The sequence below is a fragment of the Trachinotus anak genome, unplaced genomic scaffold (genome assembly GCF_046630095.1).
Source record: "Trachinotus anak isolate AG129_WGS33_773 ecotype Australia unplaced genomic scaffold, CSIRO_AGI_Tana_v1 ptg000034l, whole genome shotgun sequence".
NCBI lineage: Eukaryota > Metazoa > Chordata > Actinopteri > Carangiformes > Carangidae > Trachinotus > Trachinotus anak.
The window spans coordinates 2502811-2529189 of record NW_027273885.1 but is presented as its reverse complement, the minus strand read 5'-3'; the positions used below and the strand labels follow the sequence as shown (position 1 = coordinate 2529189).

Here is a 26379-nt window from a genome sequence, read left to right as displayed (position 1 = left end):
GATTTGTTTATCATTTAACCCAGAGAAACCTCCACAGTTGGAAACAAGTACGTTCTCCATCTCAGTATGAAGATAAGAACATGTGACTTACAGGTTGGAAACTCACACACACGGGAAAAGCAAAGAAACACGGCAGATAACCCAACGGAAGTCCGTCCTATCTTGTAACGGGTGAGCGCTCGCTCCCGTCAGACGCTTGCTCTGGTGTGCACATGAACGTGTCACCAGTGAAGCCTCGCCCTTCTCCGACTACATTACATCACATATGGTGGGAAATATCGTGATATTTGATATTACAGAATATTGGCCAAATCCTACGATGTAGTGATAATAAAATAATGGTTTTTATCTGCAGCTCATCATGTTGATAATAATGAGTGCTGGTGAACATAGTGGCCTGTTTATGAGCCGTGATCGTATTTCACACTAGTTCCAACGTTTGAAGCCAGAAACAGAAGAATATGCAAATGAGAACATCTATATATTATGAATTCTGCTGCATCCAACACAGTGTAGGTGATCACAGACATCAGGACAAGTCAGAACTGTATCGTCTCTCTGCTTCCTCTTCTCAAAATTTTTTCTTCTCATTATTCTCATTCAGCATTAAAAATTAATTTCACGCTTTAAAGACGTGAGGCGCTTCGGCAAAAATAGAACCAGTGCGTAAAGATAGTGGAGCAGGCAAAAGAGTTGGGACAAGCAGCTCACAGGCCTGGTAGACACACACACACACACTCTTAGGGATTGTCTGTGCCAGCCACAGCAGGACTGCGACGCGTCGTTTGCTGTGCACATTGCCTGTAAAGAAAATGAAATGAAAACGCTTGCTGGTCAAGCCGACAGTGATTTAAAGCTTGTGTGCAGGGGGTCATGAAAGGGTCAGTTGAGCTTGTGAGAGCAGCACTGAGCCAAACCACACAGCCAGTCCTCTGCAGGCGTAGAGTGGTGGTTTATGGAGCTTATAATAAAGATGCTGTATTGCATAGGGAAATAACTGCAAGCTTTTATGGTACACAACTGCTCCTCATTATGGTCGAGATAACCGATGCTTAGTGGAGTGCCTCCATTTTGAGCCACTACCTGTGAACAGAGCTGTGGATGGACAGCGTTGATTCTCGTGCTTTTGTTCTGCTGCAGCCTGGAGTATAGTTCTTATCTCCACAGTCATCATCACTGTCTAGATTCAGCTGTGTTAGTCTGCAGAGCTGCTGGCACCCTTTTTTGGCCTGTTCGCGTCGCGGCCAATGAAGCCTAAAATGCAGAGATTTACTGCTGCAACACCTTGGCCTGACAGGCAGGCCTGGCTCTCAGCGAGGCGGCCCTGAGGGAGGCAGGCAGAGGAAAATGGAGAGGAGGCTGATTTACTAAAGCAAGAGATTGAAAAGCAAGTTGTGTATCAGTGAAACTGGCCCCCTGACAGCAGCTCATAGTCAATCCTTTGTTGGAAGTTAACATGGGGAAATGGTTAAATTTGTGTCTTGCTGGCGACACACAGTCTAGTCCTGCAAGCATGTTGGCTTTGTCGTCCTTTGGCAGTGACTTCATCATCATGCTAAAGGAAAAAACCTCGTGTCATCAGTCTCTGATATTTGAAGCATTCCTGGAGCTGTTTTGTGATATAGTAGCATAATATTCTCTGCAGTCTACCCTTGAGTGATTTCCTACATTTCCCAGAATCACTCACCCCGGCATTAACCAAAACACAGTATGTGTTGTTGCTGTATTGGTTTATAGATTTTTAAAGCCTCTGTGGTTGGAGATATTAGTGTGTCTGCCTTTTGTTGCTGTATTTCCACTTTTAAAGGTCCCATATTGTATAAGTGTAGATGTCCATGTGTTTGTGATTATAAAGCAGGTCTAGGTTCTATATTAATACTGTGGAAGTATCAAAGCCTCAGTCCACAGAGAAATGCGCACAGCCTGTATTCAGAAACTGAGCCTTAAAACCAGCCGTCAGGACTTCTGGAACTTTGTGATGTCACAATGAAGCAGGCACTGCTCTCAGCCACAGCCCGCCCACCTGGACCCACCATCCACCCTTGCAGGATTTAATTTCTCTGAGTGTTTATCTGAAATCTGCTATATTTTTATTTGATCGCCCAGAAAACAGTCAGCCAATCAGAAGAGAGACTCAGATCCTCTCTTCTGATTGGCTGACTGACCTGTTGTTACTAGAGCTCCAGAGAGAAGCCTGAGAGAGGAGATGTAAAACTACACTGAGATGGTTTTTGGTTCTCAAAACCACAAATATATCTTCAGGAAAAGATTAAATATGGGACCTTTAAAATTAATGTTGAATGTTGGTGCAGAGAAGTAAATTCAGATCCAAATGTTAACAGCATAACAGGCCTAGCAATCCCCTCCACAGTGCCAGCAGCTGTTCTTAACTGCCCCATGTTTCAGGATGAATAGTTTACTTAGCTCAGTTCCCTTATGCCCTCACAACGCCAACATTTTTGGCACTGTCGTCCACGTCGTTGTCGTGATAGTAGAAGTTACACAGCAGAACTGGGTCGAGGGTTGTGTCTGATCACAGCTGACAGGGGCTGCAAAGATACTTGTTGTTTACTCCACAATCTGAGCCACTAGGAAAGTGCAGAAAAAGAAGCAAAGAAGAAGAGCCCTTCAGAGGCCTGGCCCTCACAGGATCATAAATAAAAGATAAGGGAAGGAAAGCAATGTGGAGATGAGATGACAAAGCAGTGACAATGAAAAAGATGAAATAGCCCATTTCTTTTCATTGATCTATTTGCCCGATGGGAGGTGCACTGAAGGGGAGGCAGTGTGAGTTAGAGCAAGTTATTGCTTTACTCATGCTATACATGGACTAACATGCATGGAGAGTGTCCATATGCACACACACACACACACAGCTAGAGCTTGATCAGCCAGGTGTTTGTGTGGCTAAATCAAAAGTCTGGTTGTGTTCTGCATATTTTTTCATTGTCGCTGAATCGTATTAAAGCCAACAATGAATTGATCCTTCCAGCGTCTGCCTGTGTAACTTCTTCAACTAATACTAATACTTCAACTAATTTCCCTTCGGGGATGAATAAAGTCATCTATCTTCTCTCTGCTGTAGACTGTAGATTACATCATGGAGCCACACTGTCGCACTTGGTAACATTTATTACCATGTACTAGGCTTTGGGTGATATTTGATAATATTGAATATCACGATATTTCCTGCCATGTGCAATATTTTTCATAAATAACTTTTTTTTTTTTTTTGCAGTTTCTACTGCTAGCATTAAATTGAAATGTAAAATATAATAATATGACTGTATAACCTAAATTACAGTAATGTATTTATGTGTTATTAAAAACAACTACTCAAACATAAAATACAACAATAAAATAATATTATAAAAATATTTTTATATTAATGCAAAAAATAAAAAATAAGATATAAAGAAAGATATTTGGGCTGGACTGTATCGTGATATGAAAGTTTCACCCAAGCCTGAAGAACTGGCACATAGAAAAATAATGTGTTTAAAAACATTTTCTGTAAATGTTGTTGTTGAAATGTTATAACTGAATGTATACAATAATATAATTATTATATTATAAACCCCCCCCCCCCCAAAAAAAAAAAACCTAATTGTTATTATAGACAATTCAAATATATTATAACCCCACTCCACTGCAGTATATCATAATATATGGCCTGGACTGTATTGAGATATTAAATTTTGGATCTCACCCAAGTCTATCATTTACACACACAGTTTATTCTGATTCAATTTCACATATACAGCCACCAATATTCACTAGAGCACCGAATGGGTATTAATCCACAGCAATTTAATCCACGGTAATTAAGTAATATTTGCTAGAAAACTACAATTATGTAGCCTTTAAAAAAAAAATGAATGAATGTAAAAGATTTGAACCTTTACCAGGGACCAGTGGATTTGGGAATGCCATAACTTGGACATCTCAGTAACACCTTGAAGGCATTGTCTGAACTGATAAGATTTTGATGGTCAGAAGTCAAACAGATGTTGTGAACGCGATATCTCAGTAACGAATTGAGGGAATTCCTTGAAATTTGGTGCAAATGTTCACTTGGACTCAAGGATGAATGTATTAGATTTTGGTGGTTAAAGGTCAAAATTGTGGTGACCTCATAAAAGACTTTTTAGCCATTACTCAAAACTTCACACGACAATTCTGACAAAACTTTAATATTTTATATGACTCTGGATAAACAGGGATGTAATTCCATTAGTCTGAGGAGACATTCTGTGCAGCGTTTCCTCTGTTTTCTTGCTTTTTCATTGATACACACATTTTGTGTCCTGCAGGCCAACCTGAATGACTCCCATAACCAGATGGTGGTCCACTGGGCTGGAGAGAAGAGCAACGTCATTGTAGCCTTGGCCCGAGACAGCGCTGGAGCCACCGGGCCTCGGACCAGCTCGGTAATCACACCTGAACAAATCCATGCATAAGAGACAGAGGACAATTCAAACTTAGCAGTTTATCAGCAGCGGTATGGTCACACTTGTTTAACACGTTTCTCAAGTTTCAGGTGGTTTGTTGAGCCACACATTGAGCACAGTCACTGAACAGTCATGTCTCTCTTTCTCTTTTTATTTCCACTTCCCCATCTGGGCTGATGCAGACTTCACCACCTTTAAGAGCTCGTCTTATGATGAGTTTTTAGGTTCAATACTAATATTGAAGCTGTTGTTTTGTCTGATCTTTTTAATTTTTAATGTCCTGCTGCGGAGTCCCAGAAATGTTTTATTACCATGGATCAATAAAATAAAATTAGTAATCAAACTCTGACTGGAGCTTATCTGATTTTAATATCTACAGTAACTCATGGACTTGTTAATGTGTGACACTTTTTACAGCCTGTTCGAATTCTAATTAGACCATAAAGTCATAAAAGAAAATTCATTTTTTAATTACACCTTATCTCACACATACACCCTCAACTTTGGAGGCAGTTGTTTTGACAGAGTAGAAATTTTTAAATGTCAAATTGTCTCCTCATGGATGGGACTGAGGGGATACTTCAGCCTTTTTTTGATCATTTCATGTTGGTATAGAGCTGCAGTGTCTCATGTCTCTGTGTATTTTCTTGTCCAGGAGAATCAATAGAATAACTTCTTTATCAGAGCTAATCTAATTGTGGTTTTATGACCAATATTGACATTTTAATTATGATTATTTTCTATTAATCAATGATCTTTTTAGTCTGTAAAAAAATATGTGATTGTACCAAACTTATCTTATGTCTACATCAAAACAAAAACAGTGTTTTTGAAGCATATCTGTAATGACACCAGCAGAAAAAGAGGATTTTAAGTAAACAAGTGAGATTTCTTTTTTGCTGATGTCACATGATCCATGTTAGTTAGCCACAGCTGAGTAAATGTGCCTGTGACTGTTGTCATTAGAGCAGCTGAAATCAATGGTCACCGGCTTAAACTTTCACTGGTTTAGCTCATTAAAACACTGTTAAGCAGCACTTTTGAATTAAAAATTGCACTTTCAAACCACAATTTTGATATAAAAGTAATATCAATCATTCAGCTGTGATCCATCTGCTGTTGTCATGTGGCACGATTGCACAGGCGCTGATCGCTTCCTCTCCTCTCTGTCTCCAGGTCTACGTGTCCTATGATTACGGGACCACTTTCATGCTCGTCTCAGAGAAGTTCCAGCTTTTAGGGACCAAGTTCAAGGACGGCAGCAAACAGGTCATCTCCCAGTTCTACCACAGCCCTGCAGACAATAGGAGGGTGAGTCACCGTCTGGGACTAGAGGCTGCTTGCAGACAAAGGTGTTGCAATATGGTCACATGCACCTGGATTCAAATTCAATTTACTGTTCTTAGGCAAATGCAGCACTGAAGGTGGGGTTATGAAAATGAGTTGGAACAAAGAGGAAAAGACTGGAATTATCAGGTCACCTGTGCACGTGTAACACCAGGTACAACAGGTGTGACTGAGGTAGAAAATCAAATGTATAGAAATGAGCTCTATGAATCATGTGACATCTCTCTGTTCCATTCTCAGTTTGGTTCCTGAGGAAGCATTTCAGGGCTTTCAGACCTTTTCCTTTTTACAGTGACAGAAGCCACTGTGCTCTTTGGTGTGTTTCAGGATTGTGATTATTTTAGTGCACATGTGCGATCTGTTGCTCAACACCAACCTCTTCCAAGAAAGAGTCATCTACAGAGTTCTTTTGACTTTGTGGCTTTGGGTTCTTAAAGATACACTATGTAATTTTTCTTCTTCTGCTTTTTGTTGAAATACGCACTAAAATATATCTTAATGAGGAGAGGTGCTGTCAAAGGCTTCTGTGAGCCTGACTCATGGAACAGCGAGGCAGCAGTGCAGAGATGTTCCCTTTTTAACTCTCGACCTTCTAACCAATCAGAGAAGGCCAAAGTCAGGGGTGGGAGCTCACAGCTGTCAATCAATACATGAACATGCTCCTTGCCGACTACTCCTCTTGCACGAGGCTTCAAGTTATTATTACCTCCTGGAAGACGTTGCTGATTCACAGGCTGGCAAGCTCCCAATTCCTGCATTACGTGAGGCAGTGAACACAGCGAGGATGTAGGATGAAGGGCTGGGCGGAGAGTAACGGAGCAGGGACAGGGAGGGTGGCAGGAGCAGTTTGCTCTTGAGTGTCATGCTGGTGCTAGCTTGATTATGAGAATTTGTATATTACAGTTTGACTCCAGTAGAGTTCAAACGACGTTCAAGATGATCACATGATAAAACTTGATGAATCTGTTTTATGGTATTTTTCATGAGCTGTTAGGGCACAGAACAGGATCTGACAGAGGATGTTCCTGAGGGGCTCAGTAGCTTTATCCAGTATCCTACACTGGTGATTTTGAATTGGCCTTTTATCTAGAATTTTTAAAGTCTGTTTGCAGAAGGACTCATGTGGTTTAACCAGTTTCTCCAGCCTGCCCCCAGCATGTAACGCACCACGTCAAAGGATCATTGTATGCATAAATATCTTCTAAATTGTCTATAAGTTGTATTTGATGGTTTCCTTATAAATTAATGTTAAGCTCCATTATTGCATCCTTTCTCTCTCTCTCTCTATAAATATAAATATAAATATAAATATAAATATAAATATGGCATACATTACATTTGAAAGTGTATCCTTGGACATTCTTGTAAAGGATCATTAATATATAGATGAAAATAACAGGGGGCCTAACACAGGTCCTTGAGGTGCTCTCATTCATTTTGCTGGATTAACTCACTGCGTCCTGTTAGACACATATGAGGATAAACATGCCAGTACTCAAGATGGAAAATAGAAAAAAATTAATTAATAAAATAACCCTGATGTCAGCAAAGTGATGCCACCAGAGCTTCGAATTTAACAAAAGCTTAAGCTGTGAAGTTTAGAGGACATGGGTGTTAACCAGACAGGGAGGGTCTAACAAAAACATGCTTGAGTGGCACTATGGGAAATGTAGTATCCAGTGTTTTTGCAGGTTAACCCACACCAGGGACTAATAGTCAGGATATCTCAGCCTCTGCTGCTTTGACCTTGACCGTTCTTTTAAAAATGAGTTGTGTTGAGTCCCCCAGCTTCATGGAAACCTAACACCGAACTGCTGGAGGATCTTTTCAAAGATTATTAAGTGCAGAGTTTTACTTTAATGTCAGCGATGTTTACTTGATATCAGGCTACACACATTATTCTTCCATATCCTGTTCTTCTTTATTTCTCCTGGAAGTCTATGCTGATTGTGCCTAGTGAAGCTATACTGTACCTGCTCACACAGGATTGAGAGGTTACTGAAAAAACAGTGACATAGCACATTAAAGCTAGCAGAGAAACGTGGGATTATTACAATAACATAATCAAACTGTGTAATGAGGCTGGGGAATACATCTAACGGAGCATCTCAATGAACTTCCTCTCCAAGAATGTTTTTCCGAGGACTTGTCACATTAGTTTAGAAATTACATCATATTTCTGTCTCTCGTGTTGCTTTAAGTTGCCTCCAGGAGAAGCCTTATGTCGTTTTTGTGATTAACTGTGTTTTCTTTTCTTTTCTTCTCCAGTACCTTTTCGTAGACTCCACCAACAACTACCTGTGGAACACCTTCGACTTCTGTAAGAGCGTCCAGGGCTTCTCTCTGCCCTTCAAACCAACGGACCTGCTGCTGCACAGCAGGAGGTCCAACCTGGTGCTGGGCTACGACAGCTCCCACCCAAACAAGCAGGTAAAGCTGCAGCTGCAACTGTAGCTCCATGGGGCGTAGTCTCATCTTTGTTTCATGATCGAATATAATGTGTCAAACCACGAGAACCACATGGGCCTGTTGTTATTCAGTATCATCGCACTTTCATTTTCACATACGAGTACTACATTACGTATGTCACAATGACTTCAATCATTTTCATTTTCTTATTTGCATCAATTTAAGACGTGCTCTGCTCCACTCCAGCTGCTGTTAAAATTTCTCAGCATGTGTTTATATGATAACAAAGACAAGACACTGTTGGTTTTCACACGTGAGCTTTTTGAGTTTCATTGTCTTCAGTTCAGTGCTGGATGGCTCTCCAGTGTTCTTGTCACATGTGTGAGAGCCAAAGCAAAGGAATGAGCTTGACCTACATTTTTACATTGCGCCACCCCTCCTCCTCCTCCTCCTCCTCCTCCCTCTCCTTACACCCTCTCTCCCCTCCTTCCTCTGTAGCTGTGGAAATCAGACGACTTTGGGGAGACATGGGTGTTGATCCAAGAGCATGTGAAGACCTACTTTTGGTAAGAGAACCACTGTTCACACGAGATTTAGGAGGTGATACTGTGAGGAATTATTATTGCACAGAAACTGGTTTAGAGGAGGCAACGAGCTGGTAACAATATGTTTGGAGGGTCACTGTCACAGCTGATCATCCAAAAGTCTCAAATATTTCGCCATTTTTGCACTGAATCATTATTCATTTAAAAACTGCATAACATCAAATTCCAACCATCTCTAAGCTGCAGTTCATAGGACAAACAAAACAGTCAGAGATGGATGATTGATATTAACCAATACTGAAAATAACCTTGCTATTGTTTAATAGTCAATCTAATTCATTTGCAAAAAAGAGACAAAATTTGATGGATATAGATATTGGATTAATATCGTTAGCATGAATCGGAGGGGGGGGGGGGGGGGGGGGGGCACTGTGGCATATGATCTATTTTTCAGATTAGATATTTTTAGATATTTAATTTAAAAATTTAAATCACTGCAGTCCAAGATGGTGGAGTTGTTGACCTGGAGGGCAACCCTGGGGGGGCAAGCTGGGGTAAGCTAATTAGCACCTAGTCCCGGTTACCTGGTGATGCAGATCGTGGACTGTGATTCTGCTCATCTTTTTGCCAGATTGTGAAGCCCTTTGGCCACGATGATCATGTGGTGAAAATCTGACGGCCCCGGTTGATATTAAAGGTCAGAGAAGCAAAAATACTCAGGGAGGGTTCTGAGATACATTAGGGACAAATCATTAGTGATAACACCTAGAAAATCCTGTTCAGGGCAAAATGAACAGGATTTTCTAGGTTGCAGGCCACGAGCTGGTAATTCTGGTTTTTCCTTTTAGTTGTTCAGGTGACTTTTCCCTTGAAGACAGCACTGGTTAGATCCCGTTCACACTGGGGACACACTGTGTTTGTCTTTTAGGAAGGACAAGTGAAAGTGTTCATTATTTGCTGCAAAGGAAACTAAATTTGACGCCCTGATAGATGCAGGTTTTGTGAACTTTCATAATCATCTTTACTGAAGTGTCCATAGTATTTTGAGTGATGTGATTTTCGGCGTTGTCGTTATCTCTTCCTCTTTTATGACCCATGGAGGACCAGGCAAAAAACTGCCAGGGGCCTTCTCCAATCAGCGTTATGTAATAAATAATTTGACACGAGCAGGAAATGTTCATGTTAGTAGAATTTTCAAAAAATAAAGAACATGAAAAACTTTGTAATTTTCTAAATATATATTATAAAGAACAATAAAAACAGAAATGAATAACTAAATAAATGCAATGTTGTCACATTGTAAATAACCCACATTATAAGGCCAGTGCTCATCAACACATGAAGCCCTTTTAAGGAGGTTTCCCACTGAGCGCTGTGGGCAATTTAGTGATTTTCTCTCTAGATTTGGTGAACTCTAAAACCCTTTGGCGACATATCTAGAGACTCAACATCATTTGTGTCTGATTTACATCCTTTATTCAGTTTGTGCACAGCAACTTGTAAATACCTCCTCAAACGGGCTCCATGAGAGGCTGCTCCCAGAGTTCAGGCAGGATCAGTGGTACTTTTGGAAACATGACACAATGCAGTTTGAAACAGGGTGTTGATGTGTAAACAGTGACCTAACAGCTTAAAATTGTAGCTTCACTTGTGTTTGAGTGATTTACTTTATTATAAAACACAATGTGACCTCAGCTCTCTGTGAGACCGACCACACAAACAGACCACGAGCATCTGGTCCGAGGAAAAATGAACCCTGCTGTTTAAAAAAATACTTGATCCAATAGTGATTTACAGTCTGCTACAGCTTAGTTTGATACAAGCTCGCTGTGGAGTAGAAGCAGCCATTTGAGCTGTAAAAGTGCAAGCAGTCAGACAATGAAATCAGTGATTGCATGTCCCCTTTTCCTGCCAAAAGCTTCAGCAATCTGAGTCTGTTACTTTAAATTTAAATGAAAGCAGTCGGGTACAAGGCGGTGATTCAGACTCTGGGAGAACAAGGGCTGAGGGAAAATGAGGACGCAGCACTGAACAGCACCGTCAGACCGCTCTGATGGCTGCTCGGTGATGAATGAGTACTCGGATGAACAAACGTCTCCCGCCTCCTTGTCTCTGTCTGAGCAGGTGCTCAGTGGAGGCGCCTTTAGGCGGATGAGGAGCTGCAGGTCGCCCTCACTGCTGCTCCTCTTCGACCCACCTCCTGTCACTGAAGACGAGATAACACACTCGCACAGCTGCACACCTCACGTTCTCTATATTGTGGAATTGAAGGGGACCTGATTAGAGTCCAGATGCGAAACTACAGGAACGTAGTTGAAATATCATTTGATTGGCAGCAATGGTGGCGATGTGCGTTGGCACAGCTGATGTGCCTCCACAAAGATGAAACTAGATTTTTGAGATGCAACATGTGGAGTCGTGATAGGCTGCCTGTGTTTTCCAGAGTACTGGTGGTAGTTTTCTCATTTGTAGTAACAAACCTCGTACTTTGTCACATAACTACCATAGCTTGTTATGGTAGTTTGTCACATTAGCTTGTTATGGTAGTTTGTCACATTAGCTTGTTATGTTAGCTTGTCACATTAGTTTGTTATATTAGCTTGTCACATTAGCTTGTTATGTTAGGTTGTTATGTTAGCTTGTCACATTAGCTTGTTATGTTAGCTTGTTATGTTAGCTTGTCACATTAGTTTGTTATATTAGCTTGTCACATTAGCTTGTTATGTTAGGTTGTTATGTTAGCTTGTCACATTAGCTTGTTATAGTACTTTGTCACATTAGCTTGTTATGGTAGGTTGTTATGTTAGCTTGTTATATTAGGTTGTTATGTTAGCTTGTCACATTAGCTTGTCACAGTAGCTAGTTATGTTAGCTTGTCACATTAGCTTGTTCTTTTAGCTTGTCACAGTAGCTAGTTATGTTAGCTTGTCACATTAGCTTGTTATGTTAGGTTGTTATGTTAGCTTGTCACATTAGCTTGTTATAGTACTTTGTCACATTAGCTTGTTATGGTAGTTTGTCACAGTAGCTAGTTATGTTAGCTTGTCACATTAGCTTTTTATTTTAGCTTGTCACAGTAGCTAGTTATGTTAGCTTGTCACATTAGCTTTTTATTTTAGCTTGTCACAGTAGCTCGTTACGTAAGCGCGTCGCTCTAGTGAGGCAGCAGAGGTTGGTGCGTTGTTTCAGTTTAAGCCGAACGTTTTACAGATGAAATCAAATTTGTTTAGCAGGTATTTTTTGACAGGCTTGCTATTCATTGTTAAGCATAAATATTTAAAATATTGTCAACCTCAGGTATGATGAGATATTTTCATGTCATAGTATGAGAAGTTGCAAATGTTTGGCCTGGAAATTCACAGATTTATTAAAACTTGGCTGATGGCAGTGCAGTGTAAAAATGGTGGTATTTTCCTGCCTTTTCGGGAAAGCCCTGACTGAATGACAAACAGGACTGGCAGAAAATGAGAAAGTGCCAAAACAGTGGAGGAGGGGTGTTTAGGAAGCGTTTAAAAGGGGGCAGAGATTAATTCAAAGGAAGGGACAGAGACGGACTGCGAATAGCCCTCCGTGCACTCTCAGCCCAGACAGCGTCCATCAGCTGAACAGGGGCCTTTGAAAGAACGCCACAGAGGCCGAGCCGAGCCAAGACACTGCTCTCTCTGTTCGGCTCTCGAGACTCCAGAGGAAAACACTCTGATTTGGAAGGCGGACGATAAGAAGCAGTGAACCCCCTTCATTCATTCTGTGCCACAGTTTCTGAACAAGCTTGCTCATAAACAGTTTGAAAACACTTTTCTTCAGGGTTATATTTTTGGTGTGATCATGCTGATGGTCTGTATTTTGCGCTGACATTTATTATGTTCAAAAATGGTCATTTCTATAGCAAAAAAAAAAGACAAGGATTCTTTGTCAGTGTGAAAAGCTTCTGAAACAGCATAAATATTCAGTTATTTTCGGTGGCGTAGTTCATGTTTTTCAGACTGACACCTCTGAAGATGTTGAGTAAAGTTCTCCAAGCCCGAACCAGGAAAACACACTGGGTAGCAACACAGATTGGAGACTATTCCAAAGATATTTTCATCTGTGCGCAGCTTGGAGTCTGCAGCTGACATTACCTTCATGTGTGGGAACTGTGGGAAGAAAACACAGCACCCTGAGGAAAATCACAAGACTCCAAGGTGTCAAAGTGTCAGTCGGTTTGTCACTCCATCAGGAGGTGGGAAAACAGCGCTGCATTAAAAATGCATAGGAGACTGTGTTGGTGGGAGCAGCACTGGTAGTAATCAGTAGCTGTGATCAGTACATTTGTCCGAGGGGCAAAGAAAATACGTGAACTTTGCAAAAATTTACATCTTTACCAAATAGCAGGAGCCAGAAATTCTAAAAGGGAGCATTTGTAGATTTTTAGCTGCGTCACCAGCCAGTTTTATTTCTCAAGTTTGCAGTAGAAATGTCCCATGATGATCCCGACGAGTCGTATCAGGGTTGATTTGGGCGTATTTAATAAATCAGTATCTGCTAATAGTCTAAAAATCCAAATCTGATCCTCTCTCCAGCTGCTCTCCGTAATGACAGCCTGCAGAGTGAGATTCTGCTGCATGTGTGAGAGAAAATTAGAGCATCTGAATGTAAAAAAATGCACCAGAGATTTTCACACCCTGGGTTGGCTAAATTCTCTGAGCTCCAACAGGAACAAATCTGTTATCTCTCCTTTGTCATTAGCAAAGGACGGTGTGCAAAACACTCGACTAAAAGCTTCTCATTTTTCACCCTGGCTTTCACTGGTGTGAAGGACAGAGCCACGTCTCCTGTGGCAGGTCATGTTAGCTGATGTCAGTTCAGTGAGATGTTTCACTGTCATATTTAATCATCGTTTAAGTAAATCTAAGCATCAGACAGGGAACAGTGTAAAAAACTTGATCAGGACATCTGTAGTTTGCAGCTGTGAGGTAGGAGCCACCAAGCTAACTCAGAGAGCTAGCTACACTAGCATCTTCCCAGCTCGTAGACGTATGAACTGTTAGCCCAGCAGCGATGGCAGTCCGTCACCGAGCCTCCTGTTTACTGAAGATGGTTGGATGAATATATTTTACACTTCATGAGTCTTGGGAATATCAAGATGAAGACATATTTGAAATAACATATAAAATGATAACATGCTTTACATCAGTGGAAACTACAACTTCAGTCAGTTTTTAATTCCAGTTTGCTCAGAATCCCTTTAGACAACAGGCTTTTGGTGATGGGACATACAGAGTACAGGCCCACAAAGACATTTGATGTTGAGGAGGGTTTAGTGCATGGCATGGGTGGAGGAGGGGGTGTTGAAATTTTTATGTGGGCCTACAGGCACTCCATTAAGTAACCACTAAAAATACTGTGTTTAGAAGGAAGTAAATGGGTTTCGGTATAAATATGCAGGAAAACAAAAACGGTCATGTTTTGGCCTCCATAAAAACTGTGTGTTTGTCATCTCAAGAAGCACTGGCTAACAAATTGGATGTCTTGTTCTCCATCCCTCACCTGCCCTCGCTTTTTCAACCACCCCTCCTGCTCTACTTTCATCGCATCTTAGGGGCGTGGAACCCTACGACCCCCCCACCACAGTGCTGGTCCAGAGGCACGAGCCCCAGGGAGTCTCCACTATTCTCAGCAGCACCGACTTCTTCCAGAGTGAACAGAACCGCAGAGTGATCCTGGAGCAGGTGGACAGCTTCCAGCTCCGAGACAAGTACATGTTCGCCACCACCACACGGGTAAGAGAGAGAAACGCTAGGAGAACCACTGAAGGGAAAAGTGATACATAAGTTTATATATGTCTGACACTACATTTTATTTTAATTAGAGACAGTGGCGTGTGTGCCAACTTTTTGGCACTGTTTTCTGGCTTTTTGAATAATTATTTGACCTAATCATGATGATGACCTTTATGACAGGTTAAAATTGTGCTGAGAGCATCAGTTGATTAATTGTTTAGTCAATCGACTAAATAAATAAATAAATAAATAAAAATAAATGAGGTATTTTGTCATAATGTGGACTGTTGTGTGCACTACCTGTTTTCTAGATTAAGATTAAGCAAATAAATTCATAATGAAAAACAGAAAGTCACAGCAGACTGTAAACATTAAAGTACAGTAGCTTAACATTTTGGGAAAGATGCTTATTCTCTTTCTGATTGTCTGTGCCTTCAATACAGAGCTACAGTCTGGATGTGGTTAGCCTAGCTTAGCATAAAGACTGCAAACGGGGGAAACAGGTTTCTTAAAGAGATAATGCTAATAAAGGGAGTAATGTGCTGGAGCTATTTCCTGGTGAACAACAGTGAACAGGCTTGGGCCGATATTTGATAACCTCAAATATCATGATCTTTCCCAACATATACAATGTTTTTCATAATGTCAAAAAACTATTTTTGCTGCCTGACCCTGATTTGACTGCTTTGCTTACTGTACCTTTGCATGTGACAAATAAAACTTAAATAGAATAAATAAATAAAACAGCATTTCTTACACTTGAAACATAAAATAGAATTATATTATTATATTATTAAACTACCAACTGTTTCCCCCTACTTCTAGTCCTTGTGCTAAGCAAGGCTAATCACAACACAGCTCTAGCTCTATAATAAATGAACAGACATGAGAGTGGTTTTGGGTGTATTTTCCTAAATGTTTTTTTAATGCAATAAAATCTGCAGGTAAAATCCAACATACTGCTCAGGAACTCTGTAAATTTAAATTATTCTTAAATTAGCAACAGGAATAATGCACCTGCTGATAAAAATGGTCCAAAATGATTATTTAATTTCATCCTTATTAACTAAATACATGAAAAGAAAATGTGCCCATTTTTAATGTGTCCCTGAGCTGAACTCAACCTATTCAGACATATATTTAAATGTGGAATATGAACATGTACTGATGACATGACTTTTAAGATCCTGTTACTCCTGTTGGGTTTTGAAACTGAAAACCTCCCTGTTTGTTTGCCTTGAGAACAGCTGGCACGGCTGAATAACATTGACTGTTATTGTTGGAAGCAACTTGTTCAAGTGGAGCCTTGAATCCTTGTCAAAGCTTCTGAGTACAAGCAAAAAAAAACTGAACTGTGAAATAAAAGAGCTCGAAAGTAATGACTGTGGGAGTGGGAGTAAATTAAAAAGACAAAGCATGTGTGTTGTTTTTTTTGTTGTCTTTGTTTAGTCACCTCTGATTTCCCTGGTGTTGTTGGAGACTTCTCTGCAGTTTTAGTTAAATATCATTCTACACTGAAAAGGCTGCTGCTGTTTCTGCTGTGCATCTGTATACATTTTAAAAACCTGCATTGTATTACAGCAAAGTTGAGCAATGTGGTGAGCAGCCACTTCCTCTCTTCGGCATAATCTGCTGAGTATAAGAGTTGTTAGATCAATATTTGCCTGGCGGGAACATGAAGTGCTGTATGTTTGTCATTGTTAGTGGCCAATGTTTGTGTAGTAGGAGCCTCGTCGAGGCAGCACACACACAGACAGCCGAGCAGATGGTGGAGATGATTTGGATCTCACCTCCTCCCTTGTTTCACAGGCTGCCTTGGACAGACTTGCTTCCCTCTGCGTCGCGTGTCGGCCTTGCCGTGGGTTGACAGCAGCCTGTAGCTGTGGATCTTTTAGAAACAGCTGATTGTAAAGAGAGGTCGGCTGTGAAGGATTTGTCTGATCTCATAATGAGCATCAGATGGTTCATGATGTTAAGTTAATTCGTTCAGCTGCACCTCAAATCAGCAAGGAAATCAAAGAATTGCACAAGCTATCACTGCTATGATTAAGTGGCTGTTTGCATGCTGCTAACATGCTTCCCGTCATGGATTTCCGTTCTAGTAACACATTCTTCAGCTGAAGATTGATTTCTCTGGGTTATAATTCTCAGTGGAGTACTACAGTAAATGTGCAGTGATCTGAATGAATAAACTTACTATAGCTTTGTTGTTATCTTCTCTGCTGCTTTCAAGTGACTTTGATTGAGAAGAAATTGATCTATCTTCACATTATTCAAATATATTGTTGACTGTTAGTGCAGATGCATAATGCATATGGTGCAATTTACAGTGTGCACAACAAGCAGGCAGTGTACAGCACTATCTAACAATATAGAGCCACCTTAATAATTCCTAGTGGCTGAAGTGGTCAAAATCAATGAGTAATGCTCATTCCCATTCACTGATGTTGTCTAATAGGACACAGAGGTTAACCTCACACTGTTTACAACACCACCTACGACTACGACCTTCCTCCACCCAGTTATTCTTTATTTATGAATTATGAATCAGCATTTGCTTTGTGAGTTAACCAAACCCTCAAATTGAAACTCTTAGCAAGAGAAGTGTTAGTCTGTACCATTCTGCTATAAACGTTTTCTATGATTTTTATTTTTTGCAGTTCAGAAAGAGCAGCAGGTGGATGAGTGTGTTGGTTAATAAACGATCTAGAGTTTGTTTCCCAGCCTCGTATGTTGTAGCTAATTAACAGTCAAGTGCTGACCGACAGTGGCTAGTAAAGACTTGTCAGTATCTCAGTTCTCCTTTAAACACATCGCATCAACATCTTAGTCACTTTGAGACTTCTGGGAGATTCAGTGCTGAGCAGCTACTTGTCCCGTCAGTGAGTGAGAAACTAAACATAACAGAAGCCAAACAGGAGACTGAAAGACAATGAGTGAGAGAGATCAGTGATTATCTCCAGCTTTAGTTGTTAGACATGACTTTCTAGCAGCTTGTTGTAAGTACACAACTACAAAGCAATGACCACAAATGCAGTTTTTGCTATCAGATGTAGCTGCTACACAGTAAAGGGGAAGAGTGTTATCTCTGGTCGGTTTTTATCTGACTGGCAGGTGCAGGACGTTGTAAAGTTGTGCTTTGTCTTAAGCAACGTCTATTTCACAACAGGGTGACAGTTTCATACTGTTTTGGAGGCAGTTTTGAGCAGGTTGCAGCTTTGTGTTTTTAAAGATGCAACGTTTTCTTCCAGGACCTTTGTCCAGCATCAAACGTGAAACATCTTTGTTCTTCCGCCACAGGCTGTAGCATCCAGTCAGCTTTATTAGCTTGCAGTTTAATTTGTCCCGTATGGTGGCCCAAAAGTGACACGAGAAATGAGGAAATAAATAAATAAAAATAAATATTGTGATTAATGAAAAATAAGTTAGGCAAATAGGAATAAAAGTACAAATGTACAATTACCTAATTTATTTATTTCTGGATTTCTTCCTCCTTCATGATATAAAGGGATGGTGTCACGTACATATGCCACAGTCCCTTTTAGTTCTCATTGGCCGACAGATATAGTGTGTGTTAGACTGATAAACAATAATAACAGAACACTCAGGCCACATACCCTGAAATTCGGCAAGTACATAATGTGGAAATACAATTATACAAAGATGAATAAATGTGGAAATACTACGATATTAAAATAAATAAATGAATAATTTGAAAATGCATTTATTTATTCTTGTTTGGAATATTTTAAATTTTTTTTTGTTTGTTTGTTTTTTTTTTAGTCATTTATTTATTTCCTGTGTCCCTTTTGGGCCTCCGTATTCCTGCACAAAATATAGATTAATCTGCAGCTGAAATAGTCCTCAACAAAAACAGTGTTTTTTTGGTTTTGTGCTCAGCTGTTAAAGGAAATTAAACCTGTTTATTATATCTTCAGTAGGAATGTATGGGTTTAAGGGTCAGTGGCTTAGATGGAGTAGGGAGGTCACAACACATTGAGAGACGGTTTAACAGAGCCTGGTCCCAGACTGTGAATCGCTGCGGTGTTGTATCCATTAACAACTATTTCAGCAAGTTGGAGAAACCAACCAATTGCAGCTTTGTTGGTGGGATTAAAAGGAGCTGCGTCTTTTGGCAACGTAGCTAGCCAGCTATCTAGCCACATCCATGAGCGATAGTGACAGAAAAATGATGTCAAGCGTAATCCCTCTCTAATAGGATTAGAATAATGGAATATCACAAGGGCTTTTGGCAGCGCCAAGCTGCTCAAGATAATTAAAAAGCCATAAAATGGAGAGTTTTACCTAACAATAGGGATCCTGAGGAATGGAGTGCTAATCAGACTGTAGCCTTTGGGCCCAACGATGAGACCAGGGGAAGATAACTGGCTTAGTAGATGTAATAGGGGTGTTGATAAGAGCCATCCCTTCTCTTCCCAGTTATCTGTTAGTCATGCATTCCCTCTCATGTAGATCACAGATTCTCTGTAAAGAACGTCTGGGACAGCCACAGAGAAAAACAGGAAGTGCAGACTGAAGGAGTGATCAAAGTACATCATACTCTCTATTGGCTTCTGGAGCTTTTGATGATTTGCAGTTCCTTAGAACAATTTAGTAAAATGCCTCAGACCTCTGAACGTTCCTGACAGTACTGCTGCCCGATAGAGAAGTTGTATCATTTATTTCCCATTCTAAGCCCCCCCCCCCCCCCCCCCTCCCACTTAAAACAATAATCTTTACAAGCTTACACGGTGTCATCTTATTGGCTGGACTTGTATGTGAGAGGAAGATCTGCAGATGCTGCTTGGAATATTCTCATAAAAAGACACTAAACTTGATCAGTGATCAATCAGTGAAGGACAGTTATTTTTCCCAAGGTGCAAATACATTATCATGATGATTACTAATATTTGGGCAGCACAACAAGGTGTGAACACAGCACAGACTTATGAACTTTTAAAGTGTATTATTACCTATTTATTCATCATGCAGACACAGAGCAGCATTCATTTGGAGTTGTGCAAGGCAGCTGGATTTCTAGCAAGCAAGGACCCACTTTGCCAGGCTCCAAGCTATTCACTTGTGGCTGAACCACAGTGGTTCGGACCAATTAGTGTCGTATGAAGGAGGAACTACTGGCAGCTACAGAGAAGTGATTGTTTGGGATTTTTTAATGGTGCATTTTTTGCCCAAATTTTTGGTACAGAATCAATATGTTAACTATCTTTCAAAGCTCCTCATACTGCTGTATACTGTTTGTTGTTGTGTTTCCTCTTTGGTGTTTTCCTATTGTGTCATATAACAGACGATTGGTTCATCCAATCACCTGCCAAGCATGCTTCTTGAAAACGCCTGCTATAACACAGAAAAGCCGTCCCAGGTAGTTCAGTGAAACAAACCATCTGACACATCAGGTTAGTTTTTCTAGCCACCTGACAAATACTACTCCCTCTCCTTTCAGCTCTGTTTTGGTCTCCACGAACTCCTGAGGGAAATATCTGGAACTTTAGATTCTAAATGTTCCATTATGTGCTCGAGCTAACTGCACACTCAGTCAGTCTGCTGTTTAAGGCTGGGTCGACAATGCACAGAGCTTTTTAACTTCACACTGCTGCTTGCTGCTGCTTGAAATAATGCTGCTAACAATGTATTTAAACAATATCCAACTGTGAAACACAACTATGAGCTGTACAATGGTTTAAAAAGCTCTGTAGCGCTTAAGTGAAGTGTTAGTGATACTTCTCAGTGGATTGATCTTAATGAGCGACACCTTTCTCATTATACACAGTAATTTAATTTATTGTTAATGTAAAAACTTTAATTAGAGCAGCTTGAGTGCATTAATAACAGCTCTACCATTATCATGGTGAACACTTGATATAACTGTATATAAAAACTGGAAATAGCATCCACACAGTTCAGTCTCTTATTTCTACTTGTTTGAAGAAGCCCTGACTTCATGCGTCTTCCCACTTCTGATCTCAAATCTTCACCCTTGGGAGGTACAGAAATATCAGAGACTGGAGATGAAGTGTGCCAGTTGCTGCACATACATTTCTGACTTCTGAGCATTAGGCTGCTCCTTAAAACTTATCATATCCCTGTATGAACAGTATCTGTCTGAGATAACCCAGTTAGTGGTGTAGTGAAAGACACATTATCCCCTAACCATTTAGGCCTTTAAAGGTCCCATATTGTAATAAAGTGATATGTCCATGTGTTTGTGATTATAAAGCAGGTCTAGGTTCTATATTAATACTGTGAAAGTATCAAAGCCTCAGTCCACAGAGAAATGCACACAGCCTGTATTCAGAAACTGAGCCTTAAAACCAGCCGTCAGGACTTCTGGAACTTTGTGATGTCACAACAAAACAGTCACCACTCTCAGCCACGCCCCAAGCACCGCCCACCTGGATCCAGCATCCAGCCTTGCAGGATTTGGTTTTTCTGAGAGTTTACCTGAAATCTGCTATATTTTTAATCAACCACTCAGAAAACAGTCAGCCAATCGAAGGAGAGACTCAGATCCTCTCTTCTGATTGGCTGACTGACCTGTTGTTACTAGAGCTCCAGAGAGAAGCCTGAGAGAGGAGATGTAAAACTACACCGAGATGGTTTTTGGTTCTTAAAACCACAAATATATCTTCTGATGGAGATCAACACTTCAGATAAAACATTGGAAAGTGTAACATATGGGACCTTTAAATTTATCACCATTTACCACCAGTTTTTTCGCTGTAATACGAACCCATCTGAATACCAGTGTCGTCTGAGGTGCATTTGGCAAGTGGATCATGATTATGTACCAGATGATCCGTGAGATAAAGGCTGGTACTTAAAGGTCCGATTGGATTCAGCCTACATTAGTTGGGTGAAACTTTTCTCTTTTCTTTTGTTATGATAAAATGATAAAATGTCAGCCTTAAATAAAGAGAGAGGCAGCATTGAACACAAACTCTTCCTCTGTCGGTCAAACACTGTTTGCTGTGTGGGAAGGTGGAGCTTTCTCTCCGTGGCTTTTAGGGTTACAGGGAAATATCAAGGATGTACTTGAGTGTTAGTGGAGGCAGGTTTATGTAAACCCTGGAAAACGTGTGATTCAAAAGCATGGACAGGAAATTGGCTTTACTGATGTTTGACCATCTGGCGCTTTGCAATGTTTATAACGGCATGTAGGATGTGACCATGAGAGGGAGACTATTGGAGGACGGTGACAACATGCAAGGTGAGGGTCATGAGATGGATGGAGACAGCCGAGGGCATCAGCTGGTCAGTTTTTGGTAACCTTAGTTTGCTTTTGCCTCATTATATGAATGAAGCCAATGCACAGATTTTCCAATGTAAAAACAATGATCATGAAAGAACACTGGCTATGTTGAGATATATTAGATAATTAGATAATATATTAGATAATTGTTATATTAGATAAGAACAACAGGGAGCAAATGATCTGATCTCAAGTGATCTGAAAAGTGGAGTGGTGTGGAAAAACTTAATTGTAAAAGCTACACCTTTCAGTTTCCTGCTCCACTTACTCTCCGCACTGAGAGAGTAACATCCTATTAATGTCTTTTGTTCAAATATAACCCCTTCATTCTCCTCTTCCATCCTTTCAAACTCAGAATAAAATTTGTGAAGGACACTGCTGAGAACAGTACAATTGAAACAGGAAATGACTCAGAACTGTTGCCAGGGACCTGGATTCTGTCCAGAAACGTCATCCCACCTTTTCTGTAACCTGTGATTGTGTTTTATGAAATGTTATTGTTTTCTGAAATATTGCTTCGTTTTGACCCTCAGGGCCACCGTAGATGAGCTCAAACCTTCCTTTTGGATGAATGAAATGATCAGAAACCGTTAATGAAAGTCTGATAAACAATAAAGACATTAACGTTAGGAAGCTGTATCACTGTCACTTCCAGACGCTGGAGTGGAATCTGTTGCTGTTCTCATCTCTCAGTTCTCCCTTGTTCTTCTGCCTCTGGCACGATTTATGGCAGTAATCTATTTATGTACGTCTTTCAAGAAACACCCCGGGGTGTTCCAGCGTCCTGACACACAGCAGGTATCCATGATGTTCACTCTGTATGACTGCAGCGGGCAGAAAGACAACACTCTCGCTACTCCTGCCGATATGGCTTCATTTTGACTTTGACTGATGAATGCCAGCATCGTGTGAAGTCAGCTAACAGAGATATATTTCTACATTTCATTCAAAATGACTGTGATTGCGTCTGTTTGCCGTCTGTGCTGCCGAGTTGATCTCGGGCCCAAGAACCACGTCTCAGTTCAGGGATTTGAGAGTTGAGAGAGGATCAGTTTGAGAGATCAGGAGCACAGTGTAGCTCACTGGAGAGCAATCTGTGGTTTCAGTGGAAAAATATATCACCACCATCACTTACATGTGAAAATACATAGTAGACATTCTCCTGTCCAACTTTCCCTCTTGACTCACAAAGTCAACTGAAAACCTGACAGAATAACTGTACATTCACTGAAGGATGAAAACAACTTCCTCTACATCTCAAATGGAAAAACACATACCTGCTTATACTTAATAATATCTGATTCAGTCTGAACCTTTCTAATCAGAGTCTTTCTGTCCTTTTATCATTCTGTGTACACATTTCTGTCTGTGCTTCACCTCCGTGTGTCCCTCTTTCCACTCCTTCCATTTGTCTCAGTTTAGTTGCTGCTTTGCTTTCACATCACACCACACAGTCGATGTGGGCGCTACAGCAGATAAATCAATAGACTGAATGGAAAAGGCTGACATGCTCTGCTGGAGACTGGGGATGCTCAGGCTCTCAAGGATGGTCACAAATCCTTCCAAGAGTCTCACACACACACACACACACACACACACACACACACACACACACACACAGCCTCACTGTGTTAGAGTGGAAGTTGCTGATATTGGGACTTTCAGTAACTTGTAAATTTTTAAAGTGAAAACTTAGGGAATTGAGATAATTAAATTTCAGCGCTTCCCCCTGAAACACAATTCACACTGAGATCATTCAGCAGCACAACTGGCCAACATATTAATACAGCTTTACACATTTTATAATCATAATGATAATGATATAAAATCACTTCTTTAGATTCCAGCTCTGCTTCATATCCATCATCTGTAGCGCCCACATTCGTAGGTTTGGGTACTGATAGTTGGTTCTGACGTGGTCACTCTTTTTGTGAGTGGTTTAGATCTTGGCAAGAAAACCAATAAGCATGTTTCTGAAAATGTCATACAATCGCTTAAAGCTTATTTAAATCGTTCATTTCATTTCATATCTTGTGCAGTTCATGTCATTTTTGGGTGCTATCTACAGGTTGTACACGTTAATGAGGACGCCACTGAGAACCACAGTGTTTCTGTCTTTTCTGTCTTCAGAATAATAACAGATTAAATGTGTAATGTAAAACTACTCGCAAATATTAAAATCTAAATGAAATTCGATTCAATAAAAGACTGAGAAGGATCTGGATTTGATAAAATGCTATAAAATCCCAACCCTATCTCCCACAGGCACCGACTCTGAATGGCTGATATGTGATTATGAAAGATGTGAAGAATTGACCATTTATATTCCTCTAACCAGTACATTTATCTCATTCTAACATCCCAGACAATGAATAGTGGATGTGCAGCTCTGCTCTCTGAATTCCAGTCTGACTTCTTTGTTCAAAACCAATTTAGAGCTTTCTAAAGCTGGCCTCCTGCTCTCTCCTCTCTCCTGATCTGTCTCTCGTTAGCTCCATGATGGCTGTTTTTCTGCCTCCCTCTCCGTCTCCGTCTCTTTTTTTTTTATCTCACTCTCTCTCTCTCTCTCTCTCTCTCTCTCTCTCTCTCTCTCTCTCTCTGGAGGCTGTTGGCTCAAACAGGGTGGTCCAAACTAATTCAAAGTAAAATAACGAAGCTGCTCGGCTCTGTGTTGGTTTGAACTGAGCCAAGTCACAAAGTAAATTTACAGCTGGGAGCTTGAGGAATGAGATGGAAATAGAAAGAGTGGACAAAACGGAAGACAATGTAAATAGGAGTGGAGTCTCATAGGAGAGCAGACACCTTTCTCCTCTTGCTGTAAATATAGATTAGAAGAAAAAAAGTGGAGATAATATCAGATTTCATGTGGATAGACGCTGTTTAATTTAAAAGATTTGGCACTTAGGAGAAACTGTCAGAGGGTCCAGAAGCAGGTTTCGGAAGTAACATGATGTCAGTGAACTGCACACTCCTCTGAACTAAATATGTTCTTTGTGGATGATAAAGACTCAGGAGGAAAAACAGTCCTAGACATCACCATTCATCGTCTGTCTTATCAGTGTTTTTGAGGAAACAGTTTTAAATCATGGCCTTGAGGTCTTGATCCCCCCCCCCCCACCGTGTAGAATGAAGCTTTCCAGAACAGAGATGGATCAGACACACTTTCTGATTGTAGTTAGAGATCACTCAAATATTTAAGACTGTTGCTTTTGGCCTGATGACGAAACCAAGAATAAGAATCCAAATTTTTTTTTTTCAAACTAGATCTTAAGAAATTGTAAACTTAAAGGTGCTATATCTAAGTTTTTGCTATCGCTACATAGCCAAAAAGTATAAATCTGTAAACAGGAGTAAATAAAAGAATAAATAAGTACATTTTAAAAATATGGAAATATAAAGTGAAATACATACAAAAATTGGTTGTTGAATGGCTGCTTAGACCTATTGCCTTTGCTTTTACCTGTTGCTTTTGAAAACTATTTTTTACTCCTTTATTTCTCTTTACATCTCCACATTTTTTTATTTCCTTATTCTTCAATTTATTCCTATTTATATTTTTTATAAGTTTTGGGGCATTTTATGCCTTCATTAGACAGTGGACAGTGTAGAGAGAAGGGGAATGATGTAGCAGAGGGGACTCGCCTGCTCTGACCTCTAGAGTGAGGTCATCCTATTGTTTTATTCTTTTATGGATGAACTCTTTTTTATGGCACTTCTATGACTCCATAAATATAAACATAACGTAAACACAAAAGCTGTTTACTAACCAGTCCAGAGGAAATTTAGCGAGTTCAGCCTCAAATCAAAAACAAACGCCAGTGTTAAATCTTGTTTTGCTTTTATTTCTGTCACTTGTTGTTTTCTGCTGAAGTTAGCATGCTAACCAGCTAGCAGAGCCCATCCCATAATACCACGTAATGAGAGTGAGTCACTGTAGCGTCCAGCCTGTCCTCAGAGGATGAAGAGGTAGCACTGAGGACATATTCGAACGATGGCTGACGCTCTCACCTCAACCACCACCTACTGCTGCCAAAATACCAGGTTCAGCAGCAGTAAAGCACCTTTACGTCCCGTTAGAGCCACATATTATTCAGAAATGACGACATAACATTACATTAATGTAGTGTGTGTATCACTCCACTGCAGTATATGTATCATGTCATCATCACTGTGCATTTTTATGGTGGCGAGTTCACTTTGAATTGAAAGTCTGAGTCAAATATCATTTCCCCAGGACTCTGTTCAGAGGCTCTGGTTTTCCCTCTCTGTCAGGCATAAACACACACACACACACACACACACACCACAGAAATGAGATACGCTTAAGTCCTCCACTCAGTCTGCTCTGCATGCTTGTAATTCATGAAAGATCGGAGAGCTCTGCTCCTTCCAGCTGCCAATTTCCTACTGTATTTGTAATGACAATGAATCGTGCTGGAGTTTCTCTCTCTCTCTCTCCCTCTCTCTCCCTCTCTCACACACATACACACACACATTTGTTTACCCCACCAGGAGTCTTTTTCGAGTCTAGGCATTGAATGTTTTTCATCTGTTGAACACTGAATGAATACTGCTGGGACATTAAGAGAGAAGAGCATCAT

At 40.4% G+C, this 26379-nt stretch overlaps 1 protein-coding gene across 7 annotated transcripts in view; it reads left to right on the top strand.

The window, feature by feature from the left end:
• Positions 1-26379, top strand: part of sorl1 (sortilin-related receptor, L(DLR class) A repeats containing) — a 74909-nt gene that overhangs the window by 13046 nt on the left and 35484 nt on the right. For all 7 annotated transcript variants that reach the window (XR_011687028.1, XR_011687029.1, XM_071471519.1 and 4 more), the window contains exons 2-6: positions 4314-4430; positions 5628-5762; positions 8067-8228; positions 8706-8773; positions 14331-14511. Coding sequence is in view for 5 of the 7 variants with exons in the window: in XM_071471519.1 (XP_071327620.1) it covers positions 4314-4430; positions 5628-5762; positions 8067-8228; positions 8706-8773; positions 14331-14511 (663 nt within the window). In the remaining 2 variants the exon portion in view is untranslated. The remainder of the gene's footprint in view (positions 1-4313; positions 4431-5627; positions 5763-8066; positions 8229-8705; positions 8774-14330; positions 14512-26379) is intronic.